The following is a 17,524-nucleotide window of genomic DNA, read 5'->3' as shown; positions in this document are numbered from 1 at the left end:
TCCGTAATATTTCTCAGAGGTTTGACAGTATAAGTGGAATGTTAAGTATGACTTTGGTATGAAATCAACGCACTACACTGGAAAACGAAGGGGGAGGGAGAGAAAAAACTTGCAAGGAGGAGCCATCGGTGCGCGTCAATCAACAAGCACAGGGGGCGGGGACTTCACTCCAGACCACGCCCACCACAAACCTGCACTTACTGAGCTGCTGCTTCCTGCCCTAAAACCCAGACTACTAACCTTAAACCTACAAAACAACTACATATCCCTGTTAGATCCAGGAAATAATAATTATCTCCATACCTTTAAGAACTGATAAGCTGTTCTAAAAACACTGACACTTTCACATATTTTTAACATTTCTTCGTCTGTGAAGCCAAAAGATGATTTGATTTTCTATCATGTTTATGACTTAAGAATAAAAGGGATTCTACAGTCCAGTGTAAAAAGGAGTATATCATTTAGTAAAATTAGAAATCAGGATTAAATTAGTCCACAAATACTTAAAGTCTCCCATTTAAAATTTAGTTAAAGCACATTATGTAACAAAATGTACTAAAAATGACACAAATGTGGAAGAAAACCAGACACTCCAAACAAGACAAATGTACAAATAAGGAATGAAATACTATTATAATGGATTTATCATTTAAAAAATAATCAGGTTATTAAAAAATTATGATAATTTAAACCATTATAATAAAGGCCTTTTAATTATTTCCTCCCTCATTTTGTCATTGTCCTACCTTAGAGTGCCTGGTATCCTCTCTTGTTTAAAATGTTTTCCTCTGTTTTCGAAGAGAACCTAACACACTGTTTTTTTGTCTTTTCTTACAATTTCTTATCTACTTTGAACACAGTGAACAACCAGTCAACACCTCCCTTTTGTATTAAAAATGAGCTGAAGTTGAAGTCAAGTTTTATATTGTATCGTACATAATATATAACGGATGATTTTTATTGATGTGTTGAGCTTTTATATATACGCTGGTTTTTATGTAGATGGTGAAGGAGACACTTATTTAACTATAATAAGTTAAGTCTATAAAATTCATTTTCATCAGCAGTTCATAAATTAAGCATGTAAGTGTTATCATTATCTGTCAAACAAATGTAGAAATAAAAAGAGTTATGGTCTGTATACATAGAGAATAATCATGAAGGAGCATTAAAGAGGACTCTAATGACCAATAAAATGATGCAGTCTACCTTGAGGCCTCTTCTGTCACTGCAAAGATCATTTTATTTTTTTAAAGAATATAAAACATACACAATTGTCAGACCCCAGACAGAACTCTTTAAAAAACCTTGAACACATTTTCATCCAGCAACAGCTCCTTCTGTTGGTCAACGACATGGTTGCAACATGTTCCCAGTATGCATCTAAATATTTAAACATGAGTGAGAGACTAAATCAGAGCGACTGTAAATGCAGATATTTTGAAAGTGACCCACACATTTGATAGATACATAGATGGTACCAGCTGTAAAGGGCGACTACAGTCATTTTGGCGGTTGTTTTGCTGGAACTCAAATGACAGAGAGAGGACAATGGGGGGAGAGGGGGAGAGGGGGGCGGGAGGAGAACTCACCTTGCAGCATCTGTCCAGAAAAGCTGCCAGCTTCAGGCTTCATTTAATGTGCGAGTTTGGACAACTGCCTGAGCAGGTTCAGGCAGAATACACACCTCTCTGTGACTCTCGGGGCTCTCGGCTCAAACTGGTTTTTCTTCTGACTGAGGCTTCTCTCGAAACATGTCAGGAAACTACTGCGCAACAGCACGACCAGAATCTCTCTGATTAACTGCCAGCTGCCGACTCATAGAAGATAATACAGTCATAAAGCAAGTTTTATTTATAACTTTCATCACAACATCACAGCAATCTACAGTAAGGGCTTTAGAATGAGCTTGAGGATGACTTATTTTTAGAATAGATTGTTTTTATTACAGGAGTGGTAAACTGCCCATCAATACAAATGTGCATAGATCCACAAATGTATATTATTATGGATATTATGTGTGTTTAAGCAGATAGCAAAGATCCAGGACAAGTAACAACAAAAGGGATTAAACTACCAAACAAAGTAGAGCCCGACCAATTAATCGGCCAGCCGATAATATCAGACGACATTAGCATATCCAGGGACTATCGATATCGGCTAATTTTATCACAGATATGCGCCGATTTTACTCATGTATTCACGAGTCAAAAAGCCTTTTATTTGAGTTTAATTTTATTAAACGAGCAGTTCCCTTTCACCAGCAGAGAGCGCTATAAGTATTTCAAGCTTCATCACCCTCCAGCATGTCAAGCGGTGATGAACGTAAATACGTTATTTTCCAGTTGAGTGACATCATGATTGTATATCTTTTTGAAAAATATTTGATATCTGCATTTGAGGGATCAACACAATAAATGTGTTTATCTATATATCTCTACAGATCAAAGATAGATCTAAGAAAGATATCGGCCAATTTATCGGTATCAGAATTTTTCTCTCCCTCATATCGATATCAGTATCAGACTCAAAAATCTCATATCGGTCGGGCCCTAAAAACAAGGGGCGTTGTTGTCTTTGTTACGTGTTACTTTGGCCTAAATCAATGAATTGGTACGACATCACTAATTACGAAGCCTCTTTGGGTGTGTTCCTGAGTAAACTGTATCCATATGATAGATTTTAACAGAAAAGGAAACCAATACACATGTTTCATTGGACAATATGTTTACAATAAAACAAGAAATACAGCAAAGGCAGAGTTCAGAAAAATAATTTCATTATACAAAACAAACAAACAAACAAACAAACAAACAAACAGAAAAAGACACAATATAGAAAACACCTACAAGAGTGAAAGTAGTCCCAAACTGAGATGGGCAGAAAAATAAAACTTAATCAGACTTTGTATTTTTTTTTTACTTTGTAAGTCAAGTGTGAACAAAGACAATAAAACAACTAATCATAAAGACGCACACACCTTTTACAAAATGTGACACTTCTAAGAAAAGCTGTGCCCTACAAATTATGTTCCACGATCTCAAAAAGACAACAGTCTGTCAAACGCTTGTCTTAGAATATAAAACACATTTCCTGAGTAACAAAAACATTTTAACTAATAGGGTTCAGAATATTGAGATTTGAGTAACTTTCAATTTAAAAAACAATTTTTGCCTCAAAGGACCATTCTCCCATTTTTGGTGTGTTTGTATTTTAAAGTCACATTAAGGGACCTTTGGTATGTGGATACAGCTCAACTCACAGGAATACAATACAGACCAGAAAAAAAGCCAGATCATAACAGTGTTTAACATCTTTAAGTGTTGTAGTCAAGACCACACTGACCGAGACCAAGACATACCCGAGACCAGAGTTCTCAGAGACCAAGACAAGACCAAGACATTTACAGATCAAGGCAGAGTCAAGACCAAGACCAAGGCAGGGCGAGACCGAGACAAGACCAAGACGAGGATGATAAATATCACTGAAAAATCATCACCTTGTGTGCAGGGGGGCGTTTCACTCACTTAGATCGTAACACCGGGAAGGTCGTGGCCGTAACTGGGGGATAAAAATCTAATTATAAATGAACTGAAGAGGCATTTTCCTTCTAATCACAGTAATTACATGGACAAAAATAGCCAATCAGTGGTGGTCTTGACTGGTCTTGATAAAAAATCCTTAAGTCTGCCAAGCCTGAGACCGAGACAAGACCGAGTGAAAATGATTTTGATTCTGAGACGAGACCGAGACCTTCAAAAAGCGGCCTCGAGACCGGCCTCGGGACCAAGACCGATTTGGAGTACTACAACACTAACATCTTTGAATGACGTTTGTAATCTTCAAAAATCTTCATCATTCAGGTTTGACATCATACTCTAAAACAACCCAGAAGTTTATGTTCAGAGGCAATAGCCAGAACTCTCCCATGTCATGTCGGCAAGATCAGATGATGATATGAGACCGACTTCAGACTGTGAGTGAAAAACACAACCACAGAGGTAACAGTGCAGCAGCACGTAAAGACACATTCACTGAACCATGACCTGTTATCAGATTCCATCACAGGAAACGTTGAAGGCGGTGTCCAAAGACAAGAGTTGTTCTGATGGGGGTGTGGGTGTGTCGCGTTCAGGTTTTTGTGTGAGCCCCGCTCTGTTATTCACAGGCGATCTTCCCGTCGAAGCTGGAGAGAGCAATGGCGAAGGCCTGCACGGCACACAGCGGGTAGTTGAAGTCCAGCGTGAAAATGTCGTCAGCTATACGTCCGAACTGCATCACAATGTAGTCCACTGGAAAAGGGGAGTTGTTAAAAAAAATCAGGAGGGTTTTAAAACTAAGGAGCATTTATCTACTTAAATAACGACAGAATGAAGTTTGTTCAGGTGAGAGATATTAGAAATAAATAAAAAAACGCATATACTAAGATGTTGTTGTGCTGGGAGAAATACTGGCATGCTAAGATGCTAAAATTGACAATGCTTACAAGCTAGTGTTCAGAAGTTTTAAGATCAAACACATACACTTAAGTTACTTTGAAGGTTAGCATGCTAACGTTGCTAATTAGCACAAACCGATCATCTGGTCGACCTGATGAATGCTGTGGATGAAAGGCCACAGGACGAAAGTGATTATAATGTAACCTGAGGGGGACAATGAATGTATGTACCAACTTTAATCATTTCCCTTTCTATTACTGCCTGAATAATATTATTAAAAGCTAACAATGTCAACCATGTGGTGACGCCGTAGAAAAAGTCAGACGATCTCCACCCAAAATGTCTGTTTGTAATTTAATGGGTAATGCTAACAACAGCTAGTGAGATCCTTCGTTCTGCACCAAAATGCTCGTCCCAACAACCAACCATGCTGTGAATACGACGAGTTATTGCTTTATTATTAACCAGCACATAGCACGCTATGCTAGCATCCGTTGGGAGGTATTATTGGAGAAGTCGTTCATAGCGGCATGATTTGGTCTGTTATTATTTCTGATTGAGACAGAACTTTTTTTGATTGACCAAAGGAGGTCGTTTGCTGTCTTTTTGTGGTCTAACTATTATTGAAACAATGACAAATATAAGAAATGTTACATTTTTGCCACATTTTAGAAATATTAAAAGAAAGCAAATCCAACATATCGGAAAGTACTTCACAAGGTTGTTATGTCTTCATGATTTTGTGTAACTTTTTTTGTAGAATGTTTTGTATTTATTTGTTGAAAAACTGAATATCTAATTGTGAGTCCTCATAAGGGACACATAGAAGCTAGCTGGCAGCACTCACAGTCTTTGTTATGAACTATCTGGAAGTTCTTGATGGAGGCCTGGGTGACCCTGCCGTTAAAGTTGAGCACATGGGACGCCGTATCTTCGTTCCACACAGGCGTCTTGTTGCGCAGCTCGATCAAGTTGTCCGTCCGTCTATTCTGGTGTCTCAACAACAAGCCGTCGCAATCCTGTGATGAAATGACCGAAGTACGTCAGGGAAACACCAACACAGCACATGATAAATGTTAACCTTTGTTGCTCTCATAGCATACAGAAAAATGAAAACATCTAGCTGTGAGCAGTATGAACATAACATGTTGACATTGTGCTCAGCAAAGGATTCTGGGATGTCTTATTTGTTTCCTGAACCATCTGGTAGAATCATGTATATTACTCTACAAGTGTAAATATACGGTACTTGATTATTTCACACCAATTTCCCACTTTCTTTACTGATGGAGGTTTACTTATATTATCGATCACCACAGATAACTTCCAGCAGGTTCCTATGTGGGATTTGGTCAAACTGCCAGTCTAATCACATAAACTATTCACTAACCCAGATGGAGTAAGTGAATACATACTGGAAGGGACAGGTTAAAGGGATAGGTCAGTTTTGAAGTGCTCTGCCCCTTTGTTGAGAAACCGTCTGGAGTGCTAGGTTACAGACGGGGGCCATTTGCACTAAGTATAGCTAATTGAAAGACACACCAACCTAAATAATCAAGGAAGATTTAGGCTACATTTGGACATTTTTAACAGCATTACTTTGTCATAATCAAGCCACAACGTTTTAGCACTACTTCAGCACACCATATATGATTTCCTCCGCCTGCTGCAAAGTGATCAGCTGTTCTGATCTTCTGCACTTGAAGACTCAACAGGTCCGAAAGAGAGAAGGTGAAACTGTGGACACTTGAGGACAGGAGAAGTCCCAAGTTACCTGGAGATGCAGGTGACTGTGAGCTCACACCCACAAAACCCGGAGAGCTACGGGTGGGACTTGGTGAAAACGATACTTCAGGATCATTCTGAATCAGACGATACCAGCGGCTTATATTCTCCTGCAGTCTGCAGCACTCACACTCTACATCCACTTCTGTGCTGTGTTAGTCCGATAATCTTTACACATCTTTCACTGCAGAAGTATCAAAATTCACAATATACCGATAAGTCTACGAGGCAAATTTCGCGTTGACTCGTACAATATAGACCAAGAGCGCAGCAGGCAAAGAAAGACGAGTGTGGTGAACTGAAGAAGTGCTAAGCATAATGGCTTGCTGATGGCAATGTAATGCTCTTAAAAATGTCCAAATACAGTATAGCTTACATTAAGGATGTTTAGTTTTTTTTTCTTTAAATTAGATAAATGACATGGTACAGTTTCTCAAGAAATAGGACGAGTTGACCGGCATCTCCTGTGGCTACTACACTTACTATTGACAAGTACCTCATACAACACCAATTCAAAAATATGGAACTACGATTAATTTGTAAACATTCATAATATTCATATTCCTTTTGTGTGTTTGTTTCAAGACACATATACTGTACATGTTTTCCCTGTGAAACAATATATATTTTTAAAATGAATTGTTTATAAATGTATTCTATTTAATGTCAAACCAGTAAAAAAAAAAACCAAAAAAAAAACCTCCTACATTTCTTGGTCGTAGAGGAACCCGCTCGTTGTTTTTGTCCATTCCTGGAATAACAACCGTCATCCTTCTGGGACCCTTCATCCCTAAAACATTTGTTTCCTGGAACAAGAAGTAAAAAGTAGAATCTGATGTTTAAATTCATTTGGTGTTAAAATGAAAAAAGCATTAAAACAGTATTAATGTAATGTAAAGTTAAATGTTTATTATGAGCTTTCAAATGTCTTACATAGACGATCCCTGCTAACTCCTGGCGTGCGTTGGACAGGTCAGGAAGAGCTCTCTCTGGATTCAGAGCGTTATCAAATACTGTGAACTTTGTGCCCATTAAATTAGACCTTAAAAACATACCAAAGAAAAATCAATTATTAAAAAATAAAATTTGGCTGTTCATCATATTGTACTTGTTTTGAATCAATGAGTTTTTTTTATTAGTGCAGTGTACCTCAACTTTCCCACAAAATTCTCGCCTCCTCTTGATAAATCTGTGGCATCAATGGAGATGAGGTAATTTGATGTAGCGCTCTTCTTACGTTTCCTTCCAGCCAAGAGGAACGTCTACACAGGAAAAAAAAGACATTAGATTTAAAGAAACAGAGCAAGTTCATTTGGTTTGACTTTTTATACTCTAGATCTGGATGAATACTTATCCACTAACTTGTTCTGAGATTGCAAAACATATCAAGTGCTCAATTCCCCTTAACTATGCCAAAGAGAACACTTTGACCTTTTGTTCGTTGTCCAGGTGAAAGTAATACAGAGGGTAGAGACTCTTATCCATCCCTCTCTGGTCTCGTGTCACTCGGCACTTGATGGTCGTGCCCTGCGGAGCCGGCTGCATCACAAACTTCTCCAAGTCGTCAAACTCAATCTCAGGTGACGGAGATCTCTCCTGGAAAAGAAACATTGAATTGTCGTCGTAGACATGAATTTAAATGACTGAAATGTCTTTTTTTATTTTTTAGATTGTGAGCTTTGAAATACCTTTTTCTTCTTTCCTTTGCCCTTCTTCTTCTTGGATTTTTCTTCTTTTTCTGACTCTGAATCATCACTCTCTTCTGCCTTTGCTGAAATATAAATATAAACTGATCAGATACTTGTCACTGATGTAAAAAAAAAAAGAGGGGGTTAAGTTTCTGGTGAACCTGCCTTTCTTCTTCGTCTTCTTATCTTTGTCCTTGTCTCCTGATGTTTGGAACATGGACGCTGAGCCGGCGGAGGATTTCTTCTTTGATTTGCTCGACTTTGTTTCCTCTTCACTTTGGTCGCTGTCAGATTTAGCAGCTGCTCGAGGAAGAAATGAAAATATTCCTGACTGAACCTCATACACTTGTATGATCCTGACTAAGCATTAAAGACACATTTGAAAATAAAATCAACAGTCATGCTGTACAGGTACAGCTGTAAAGGAAGCTACACGATCACATGAACATGGAGTGCCAATGGCTTTGGAAAGTTTGGAGGTTTGAGAGTAGATCAAAATCAAACACCTTTCTTTTTGCTCTTTGTGTCTTTCTCTCCGTTTATCTGGAACATTGAAGCTGGTTCTTTCTTCTTGTCCTTGTCTTTTGTTTTGGACTTTTTCTCTTTTCCATCAGAATCTTTGTCCTCTGAAAAAAGAAAAGAAAAGAAAAACAAGTGAAGTCGTCACCTGTCCTTGATTGTGATCCCAATCAGAACTCGTGTGAGCACACACTGCCTGGGGAGCTCCTTTTTGTCAAAGGTAAATAATGTGAGTGTCTTTGCTCCAGGTGTTAGAGATGTTCGATACAAGAAGAGTAGACTAAGTGTAAAACAAATAAAAAGTCAATAAGCAACAACTCGAGACAGATTTGTATGAGCAGAGCAAATTTCAAGTGTGCAATGATTTTGTTTGCTCAGTTTGAATTTGCTTCTGTTTTTTCTTACAACTTCTGTTTGGGACGGTTACAAAGGATTTGGAAATATTCAGGTTACCCCAGGAAGAAAATCACACCTGGTTGTTAGGTTCATTGATATCATTTACTGTTAAAGTATCTTATGCAAAGGAAACAGCTGATAAAGCAAACTGGGAAGCAGACAAACATTACTTGCAGATATTTACTCTGCTCTCAGTCAGTGTTTACTCGCGAGGAATACAAACCACCAAAACCGAAGAGTGCATAACTTTGAAGAGACCAGAGCTGAAAGTGCCAAATTCCTTACTCGTATCTAGTTGCAAACATTTTGTGGCCTTTCTAAGACTCGATGACAGTCGTTATAAAGTCACTGCTAACTTTATAAACATCCATATGCAGGAAGCTGTGCTAACATGCTCTTTAGTCTTGATGAACTGTTTGATTACTCATCATCATTACTCATCTGTTGGGGCTGTTTGTAAAGTTGTGGCAATAATGAACTTTAGGAATTGAAAGCATGTGGTCCAAAAATGTGCTTAGCTTCACACTTCAGCTAAGTGCTAAGCTAATACATTTCTTCAATTATGTATAGTCACTGTTTTAAACTACTCTAAATGTTACTTTATCAGTCAGAGTGTGCCATTTCTTCAAACACTTTGTCATCTTAATAAAAAAGCATGCCCCAATATTCAACACACTGTCTGTGTCTGTGAGCCTGGGCCCAGGAATCTTCTGTGAATAGTAATTGTAAAAGCTATATATCCACAGCGACCATTAATAAGCAGCCGATATATTTAAATATTTCTTTCCATGGTTACCATAAACACTGCTTTCCTTCACTGTACAGGAGGGGCAGGGAGCTGAAAACATGTCAGAGCATGTATTGCTGACACAACTGATGGCTGCTCTGAGGTTGAGGTTAAATTCAGCTATGAAGCAAAAGAGCTGGAGACGATCCAACGAAACGATCAGGAGGAGTGAACAACTCTGAGCTGAACACATACACTAGTCCAATAAGGAAGTATAAATACATCATCTCACTGGCACTCTTGTCATTTGAGCTCAAGCCAACGGAATCATGGGAAACATGCATCCAAGGATCTCCCTTCCCCTACTGTTCAAGACACATGATATAAACATATTCTCTTTGAAAGAATGATTTGTTGTATGAAAGTTGCTGAAAGTCACAGTTGTCGTGTTCAGGTGTTATATGACCGTACTAGACGGGCTAGCTAGTAAAGCTACACCAATGCAGAGCCCTACTTTATGCTAAATGCTAATAAAAGCATGCTAGCAAACTCATGATGACAGTGCCAATGTGGCCACGCTCTTTACTTTACAATATCAGCATGCTAACTGAGTACAACTAAAGCTGGGGAGAAACAGGGATTTGGTGATAAACCAAAATATTGGACAAACTTAAAGTTCTTAAAATGTTAGGGATCACTCAAGTTATATCAAAATGAATTAACCAAGAAAGGGAACATGCCATGTTACTTTAACTTTCATGTCACTTTTATGTAATATATTCTTTCTTATTGTGTTTGCCATCTTCCCTATTCTCTCTTATCTTATCTTTCCAACAGATATTTCACAAAAGTGTTGGGCCAACCAACCGGCTGACATTGCCAAACCAAATGTTGCTACTAAAAACGCTCTTACCAGACCGTTGTATTTACCAAAACATAACGCAGTATTTTCAGGTACTTCAGTTCAATGGTAAATGGACTTGAGCTTGTATATCACTTTTCTAGTCTTCTGACTACTTACGCCGCCCTAACCCATTCACACACTGATGGCAGGTTGCTATGTATAGTGACAATCAGAAGTAACTAATCCCATTCATACACATTCATACGCTACCGACGAGGCAGCGGGAGCAACTTGGGGTTAAGTGTTCTGCCCAAGGACACATCGGACATGTGGCTGCAGGAGTTGGGAATCGAACCCCTATCCTTCCAGTTTAGAGACGTCCAACTCTACCAACTGAGCCACAGCCGCTTCCGGAAACAGCAGCATCTCTCAGACAAGGGTTTAATACTTCAAAGTCTCTACATTTTTTGTTAGCAAGCTAGTTGGTCTACTACATTTGGGTAAAACTAACTGAAAATGTGCTCTCACAGTTTGGAAAAATAAACCTCATGATCTACCAGATCTACAAAGTTAAACTGCTACTAAAGACGATCAGACGGATCTGTCCTAACACTTCACTTAAAGTGTCAATTTTGAGTAGAACTGAGAAGAGCACTTTCAGGATACGATTGATTGTTTTGGAATGGTACGCATACTGCTGTGTTTTGTTTCCTCTGTTTCCATGTCAGTGTTTTCACTAACTTAGCATTAGAGGATAAAATCATGCAACCCTCTTAACAACATAAAGCTGGTCTTGTAAACTGCTGCTCACATCACTGTTAACGCCTTTAGAAAACTGTTGTCCCGTGTTCTGGTCATACCTTTAGATTTAGATTTCTTCTCTTTGGCAGAACTCGCTGACGGAGAGCTGTCCTTTGTCGCCTTCTTCTTTGTCTTCTTTTTAGGGTTGTCTTCATCGTCATCATCGTCGTCGTCATCTGTGCCTGAATCTGCAGAAGTGGAGAACAGATTTATGTTTAGTGTTGTTGAGTCAGAGTGTTTATTTGAGTATGTTTTAACACAGCACTGATGATGTACCTTTCTTCTTCTTTGGTGCACTTTTGGCTTTCTTTTTTGGCTCTTTTTCTTTCTCCCTTTCTGGTTCTTCTTTGTCTTTTTCTGGTTTCTTTTTCTTCACCTTCTTTCCATCTACAATGTTGACAAGGACAGCGTGTAACCAATGTGGTCAGAGTTAAATAATACATCTTCTATCTTTGTAGGAAATGCTTCAATAGTCAAAGTGTCAGTGAGGATCCTCACTTTGGACGGCAGGACTCTCCTCTTCGATTACGTCTTCATTTTTCTTGCTCTTTGCTTTTTTGGGCTTGGCCTCTTTGCTGTTCAGCTTGGCTTCTGATGTACCATTAGCCTCCTCTTTCTTCTTTTTTGGCTTCTTTGGATTTTCTTTAACATAAAAACAAAATTAAAATTGAATCTTCATGAAAAAAGAAAGTGAGAGAAAATATGAACACATGATAAAAGAAAAATAGAAGAGCTAGAAAAGCAGCGTTCTTAGTGAAGAACAACTTACCATTACAAAGTCAGATGTGAAGAGAAGCAAAGGGAGGAAAGAAAATATATATTTTCACTGCTGCTACAGATTTTAATATTGTTTCTTTAAAATCAAATATAGAACATACACGGTTTATAAAGCTATAAATACATCAAGCTTCTGGAAAAGGTACATGTGAAGTTGTCTATATTGACTTTAATTTGCAGTTTAGGGAAAGAAATTGAATAAAGAAACAAGTCATGAAATAGAAACAATCAACATATTTGCATAAGCCTTCATTTGTTCCAGTTAAATAATTTATAAGTACTAGTGATAATAAAGTTTAGTCACACTTAAAAGCATGTTTTGTAACCATTTTGTGTCACTTTATCCTCTTGGGAACAGAGACTTAAAAACAGCATCAAACACGTTTAATTCCAAACTATATATTTGTATTAAGTAAATGGTAAATGGAATTGAGCTTGTATCTTGCTTTTCTAGTCTTTCTGACTACTCAAAGTGCTTTTACACCGCAGGTCACACCTACACATTCACACACTGATGGCAGAGGCTGCTGTGTAGTGAGACCATCAGAAGTAACTAATCCTATTCATAAGCTGGGGAACAAACCCCCAACCTTCCAGTTGTGAGTAGATGACTACCACTGAGCCACAGCCACTCATTAGTATATTACCCTGTGCAAGAAATAGTGGAGCAGCCACTAGAGACAAAATAAATCTAGACCGTCAGTTATACATTTGTTGACTCTTTTTTTCCTGTTGATTTCAGATAAGATCTTTACTCTCTGCATGTTTGATCAAAATGTCAAAATTCATAACTCTTCCCAATTTACATGCACAGGACTTAAGGTTTCATCTGTCTACAGAGAGCTTGGGGTGAGGTCATGAGTGGGGGTATCAAAGGACGGATCCTTTAAATCCATCCACACAATGTCTATGTGTTTTAACATGCATTGGTCAAAACTCAATTTTGCCTTACCAAAACCTTTTCAGAAAGCACTAACCCACCTCTTCATTAAGTACAACTTAGTGCTATCTCTTCAATAAATGAAGTTTTGTTTGACACCGGCAGACAAGTAATGGTTAAACCACACCTTTATTACTGCTGTTATAGTTTGCAACAGTGTGAATTTAATTGCATAATATTGAGAAATGTTTGTCATGTTTTGTCCATGAGGGAGGCCGAATATTAGAAACATCTTTCATTAAAACGCACAAAGAAACAACACAACCACTAGGCCATCAATGATAAACATGAAGGACCCTAATACTTTCTCACAGTGTCAAAGATCTTAAACTTTGTAAAAAAGAGAATTGTTGTGTTGCATCACATGACACAGGTGCATCTTATAACAGGACCAGAATAATAAACTCGTCAATGCATAAAAACTCAACCCAGAAGTGTTTTTCCCAAGCTTTTGTAATGAGTCTAAAGACTAAATCTTCTCAATCTGTACAGCTGAACAGAACCTGTGTGTCACTGTCTCAGGTCACAAAGAAGCAGGTCAGAGTGATTGCGGCCAGCGGAGACAGGTAATCCTATTAGATGTAGATCCGGCCTCGATGGAGTCTATTTGTGTCCACAACTCAGAGTAATGGCAACAGATTTGGCCTTTGTTATTATGTGGTCAAACATTGTTGTGTTAACGTTGCAGAATGTGATTTTGTAATATATTTCTGATGAGCGGTTGCCAGAGGCTTGATTGGCTTTCCTACAACTGCAGAGATTGTTCAGCTCTCTGTGCAGACAAGTGTTTGAAAACTCACAAGAAAACCTTTGTCTTGCAAATACCTTGGAGCTTCTCTTTTCTTTGGAGCTTTTAATATATATATGTATATATATATACATATATATATATAAACATTGCAGAATTATTCAAATTCACTGAAAAAAATGAACCAATAATCACCTTCATCATTAAATAATACAAACTGCTTTCTGCCACGTTTCTGCATTTGATTATGCATGTAAAAAGAAAATGCATGAAAAGAAAGACGTTGCACCACTAGGGAAATTCTGCTTCAGTTGTATTTTGGATTGGATGTGACCTCAGCAGCACAGTAAGAAGTGGAGGGTGAATGGATTACTGACAGCCTTCAATCCCTCATGCATGCTTTCACAGACGCATGGCGTAGCAGAAGAGCTCCAAAAAACACTGACAACATTCATCAATGTACAAATGAATGGCAGATATGACGTTTGTCCAAGTCATATTAATTGAATAATAATGTCTCTGTGGGACTGTCTGTCTTCCAGCGCTGGTGTTTGTAGCAGTTACCTCACATGTTGGTCACAGATTATTTGTTAAGTAATGATTCGTCTTCTTGACTCATCAGGCTTAATATACTGAACTATTTAACATCTACTGGAACAAAAAAATGAGAAAAAAATATCTTAAAAATGAATTTCACACAACTCTGCTTTGGAAGTCTAAATCATGTAATGGGAAAGCAGCTAATGTGTAATTTCTTTCTTATTATACTAACCCCAAAGTCTTACTCTTCTTAAATATCATTACATGTCATCACTCAGCAGCTGAATGAACACTAGAATTTATCTTGTTATTGAAAGTTAATTAAAATATCCACAAAACCGCAGCCCCACCCTTTGTTACCTTCTCTGCAGACATGGCGTGGCCTCAGACTTCAGATCAAGCACTGATCATTTTTGGTGGTTAAAAAAAAACAAAATGGAAATACAGGCTTGGCAGTGGAGATAATGAAAGAGTGAGACAGTCGTACACTCACTGCTTTCCCATCAGCAGAAAGTTGTTAATAGGATTTATGTGTAAAGCCATCTGCTCTGTAGAAACACGTCAACGGGAGAAACCAACAAAGGCTCAGGAGGAGGGAGACGACTTATTTACTTGTTTATACGCCTGAGTCCACCATACAGAGACCTCAGATGAGTATTGATGTACGGGGTATTAATTAACATCCTCAACACAACATCTGTCACAAGACGTTTGTAATAAATTGTTTGTTCACAACTACTATACTGTAGTTCAGCTAGTCGTATCTGCAGCTTAAGCACATCCATATATTTTAACTGTCTCCAGTTTTTAACTCATTTTAAGAAAACTTCACGATTTATACATATAAATCTTAAAAAATGTACCTGAACTTGTAGCTGTGGTGCTGAAGCAGAATCCTCATCCTCTTGACTGCTGAGGCAAAACAATGACAATATGTCTTATTATCAATTTTTGTCATTATATTTAGTTATTAGCTAGACATACTTTATGATAACATTAACAAGCAATGCTTTCTCATACATGTTTAAATGTCAACTATTGGATGAAGGCAGGGGTGTAATGGCCATACTGTCACACCATGTTGATGCTATCAGATTAAATTTAAGATAGCTATGTTCTACCCACAGATTACATGGGGTCAATTTAGTGTCAAAAAATGATGTCTCTTGTTAATCTTCACAGTGAGTTCTGCCATGCAAAGTGTCATCCTTCCAATAACAGGTCACACAGGGTGTGGGAATTGGACCTAAGGCTGTCTGCCTGACAACAACGACAAAAGGTGTCCCTTGATGTTTGATTGGCGCCATTAGCTAGTACCAGAAGAAGTGTGTGTATGACAGCAGTAACATTCATTCAAAAGACTTCTCAAGGCCTCAGATAGAATTTATATAATGCATGAGTCTGATAGTCTGATATGAGAAATGTTTGGATAACAGATTTGCAAAGATCTGTGTTGTTGTGTGTTGACATACGTACCTGTCCTGTGTCCACGCCTGTTTGACGGTGTGTTTGTGGAGGGGCATGGCAGAATCTGGTCTAAACGAGGAAAGAAGAAAAACAGAAAAAAGTTTCCAGACATAAGGATATCGACTGCATTCACATGAGTGTGTAACATGTATATCAGCTTGAAGATCAAACATGTAGTTACACAATGTCTCACCAGGTAAGCAGTGTTTTCTTTCTTTGCAGCAGAGTGAGTGTCTCCATCCAGCTTATGAATGACCACAGGGCTCCATACACATCCTGCTGCCCACAGAGAGGTCACATGACTCGACTTCTAAGAGGATTTTTAACAAAGCAACAGGTCTCCCCCACATGGACGTCCACACATCCGGGATGCCCTGACCCGTCGCCCAGGATTACTCTAATCAGCTACTCACCATCTGTGAGCATTTCTAGGATTTTCATAGAGAAAAAGAAGGCAGGCCCGAGTGTAAATTTCACTTCACTGGGGGAAAGTGAAACAGATTGAGGGATACAATAATAATTCCTAAATTATAACAAAATCCTTAGAACCTGCATGAACCAAAAAATATGTATTGATCATCTTAAACTGCACAGAACTCAGCTTCCAGGGATTTTAACAGAACCATAAAAACATGACAGCACGCTCCCGTTCTGGAGGATACCTGAACAATTTTTACATTTGCTTCCAGAATGTTTTTATGACTAGTCTCTGTATGAATAAACTTTTTAAAGATTTAACTGACTCATTCTAATGCACTGTACAGCCTGTCTCTCTGTTATTTCTCTGACCTCTTAGCACAGCATGAGCTGGTACATAGGTTCTTTATTCCAAGTACCCAACAGAAAACTAACAGGAACAAAGTATTTTCTCACATAAACTCAGGCCCTCGTTCTTTTCAACTGTGTAAATACTAGTCATTACCGTTTAAGCCTACATTGTCTTGATATATATCATAGACTGTGATGTCAGCCATATGTAACTGGAGGGGGTTTCGGAGGCTCATCAGCAGCAGCCACCATGCTGGAAAACCCGTTGATCAGCCGATCAGTGTCGCTGTAACAGTAAACTGTTCCATTCAAGTTCATGTAAAAAAAGTGTGATTTCCTCAGTCAGCCACCAGATGCTGCTGCACCCCAAGAGACAAAAAAACAAAACAAAGCAAGACACAGCTGTGAGACACCAGGGGGCACAAGAAGGTGCTGTTAATGGTTTCATTTTTTCAACAAATTTAGAAACAATAATACATATAACAAATAAATAACATAAACAAACGTCAATAGTAATATTTAAAAAGTTTGAAAAAAACAATTATCCGCTTTAAAGGTTGATTTGTAATGCTGGCTTTGAGTCTCAGAGGAGGAGAAGGGAGGAAAGTTTTCACAGTTGAAGTGAACACCACCAACTCATGTGAGAGGAAATAAAGAAACAAAAGTTAGTAGTTTTATAAGGCCAGAGCCCTTTGTGTCTCTCTATCCAGTCTGCGCTGACTGCTGAAAAGAGTCTAGACTAATGGCTTTGCTGGCATTTCTGCAAACATTTGACAGTAACATGGCAGTTGGCAGGCGGCCTAAGGAAGGCCAACGACCTCCAGGGAGTCGTGGAGAAGCCATCAGGATCTTAAAGAGACAGTGAGTTTCTCACCGTACACTCCGTTTCCAAACTGTTTTCATGTCAGACTTGTTTTATTGCTGCGTGCAAGATGGTAAACACGGCTCAGGCAGCATGAGAGGCAGTAATAGCAGCTCTTACTACACCAACAACTGTAACAACAAGCCTGGATGAAATGAAAACACATGAATCAAAGTTATGGTGGAACGGGGACCATTCCAAGCAGTTGTGTAAACATTAAGCC

General features: G+C 38.4%; 1 protein-coding gene across 3 annotated transcripts; it reads right to left on the bottom strand.

Annotated features, from left to right (window-relative positions):
• Positions 1–3,600: 3,600 nt before the first annotated feature.
• On the bottom strand, positions 3,601–15,904 carry LOC132978246 (tubby-related protein 1-like). 3 transcript variants are annotated; one of them, XM_061043378.1, is made up of 15 exons: positions 15,865–15,904; positions 15,681–15,740; positions 15,068–15,116; positions 11,698–11,830; positions 11,476–11,586; positions 11,259–11,387; positions 8,419–8,538; positions 8,078–8,212; positions 7,913–7,995; positions 7,656–7,820; positions 7,374–7,486; positions 7,158–7,266; positions 6,932–7,030; positions 5,287–5,458; positions 3,601–4,292 (listed from the first exon to the last, which is right to left on the bottom strand). In XM_061043378.1, exons 2-15 carry the CDS (start codon positions 15,725–15,727, stop codon positions 4,159–4,161), a joined length of 1,599 nt encoding a protein of 532 aa, XP_060899361.1. In that variant the 5' UTR covers positions 15,728–15,740; positions 15,865–15,904; the 3' UTR covers positions 3,601–4,158. The 3 variants fall into 3 exon arrangements, with proteins under 3 accessions (XP_060899361.1, XP_060899362.1, XP_060899363.1); XM_061043379.1 differs by having other exon boundaries at positions 15,068–15,113; positions 15,865–15,900; XM_061043380.1 differs by lacking the exons at positions 15,068–15,116; positions 15,681–15,740; positions 15,865–15,904 and adding an exon at positions 14,565–14,721.
• Between the last annotated feature and the right edge of the window lie 1,620 nt (positions 15,905–17,524).

Source organism: Labrus mixtus, chromosome 7 (assembly GCF_963584025.1).
Source record: "Labrus mixtus chromosome 7, fLabMix1.1, whole genome shotgun sequence".
Taxonomy (NCBI): Eukaryota; Metazoa; Chordata; class Actinopteri; order Labriformes; family Labridae; genus Labrus; species Labrus mixtus.
The sequence above is the reverse complement of the archived record's forward strand: the minus strand, read 5'-3'. Positions and strand labels throughout refer to the sequence as shown.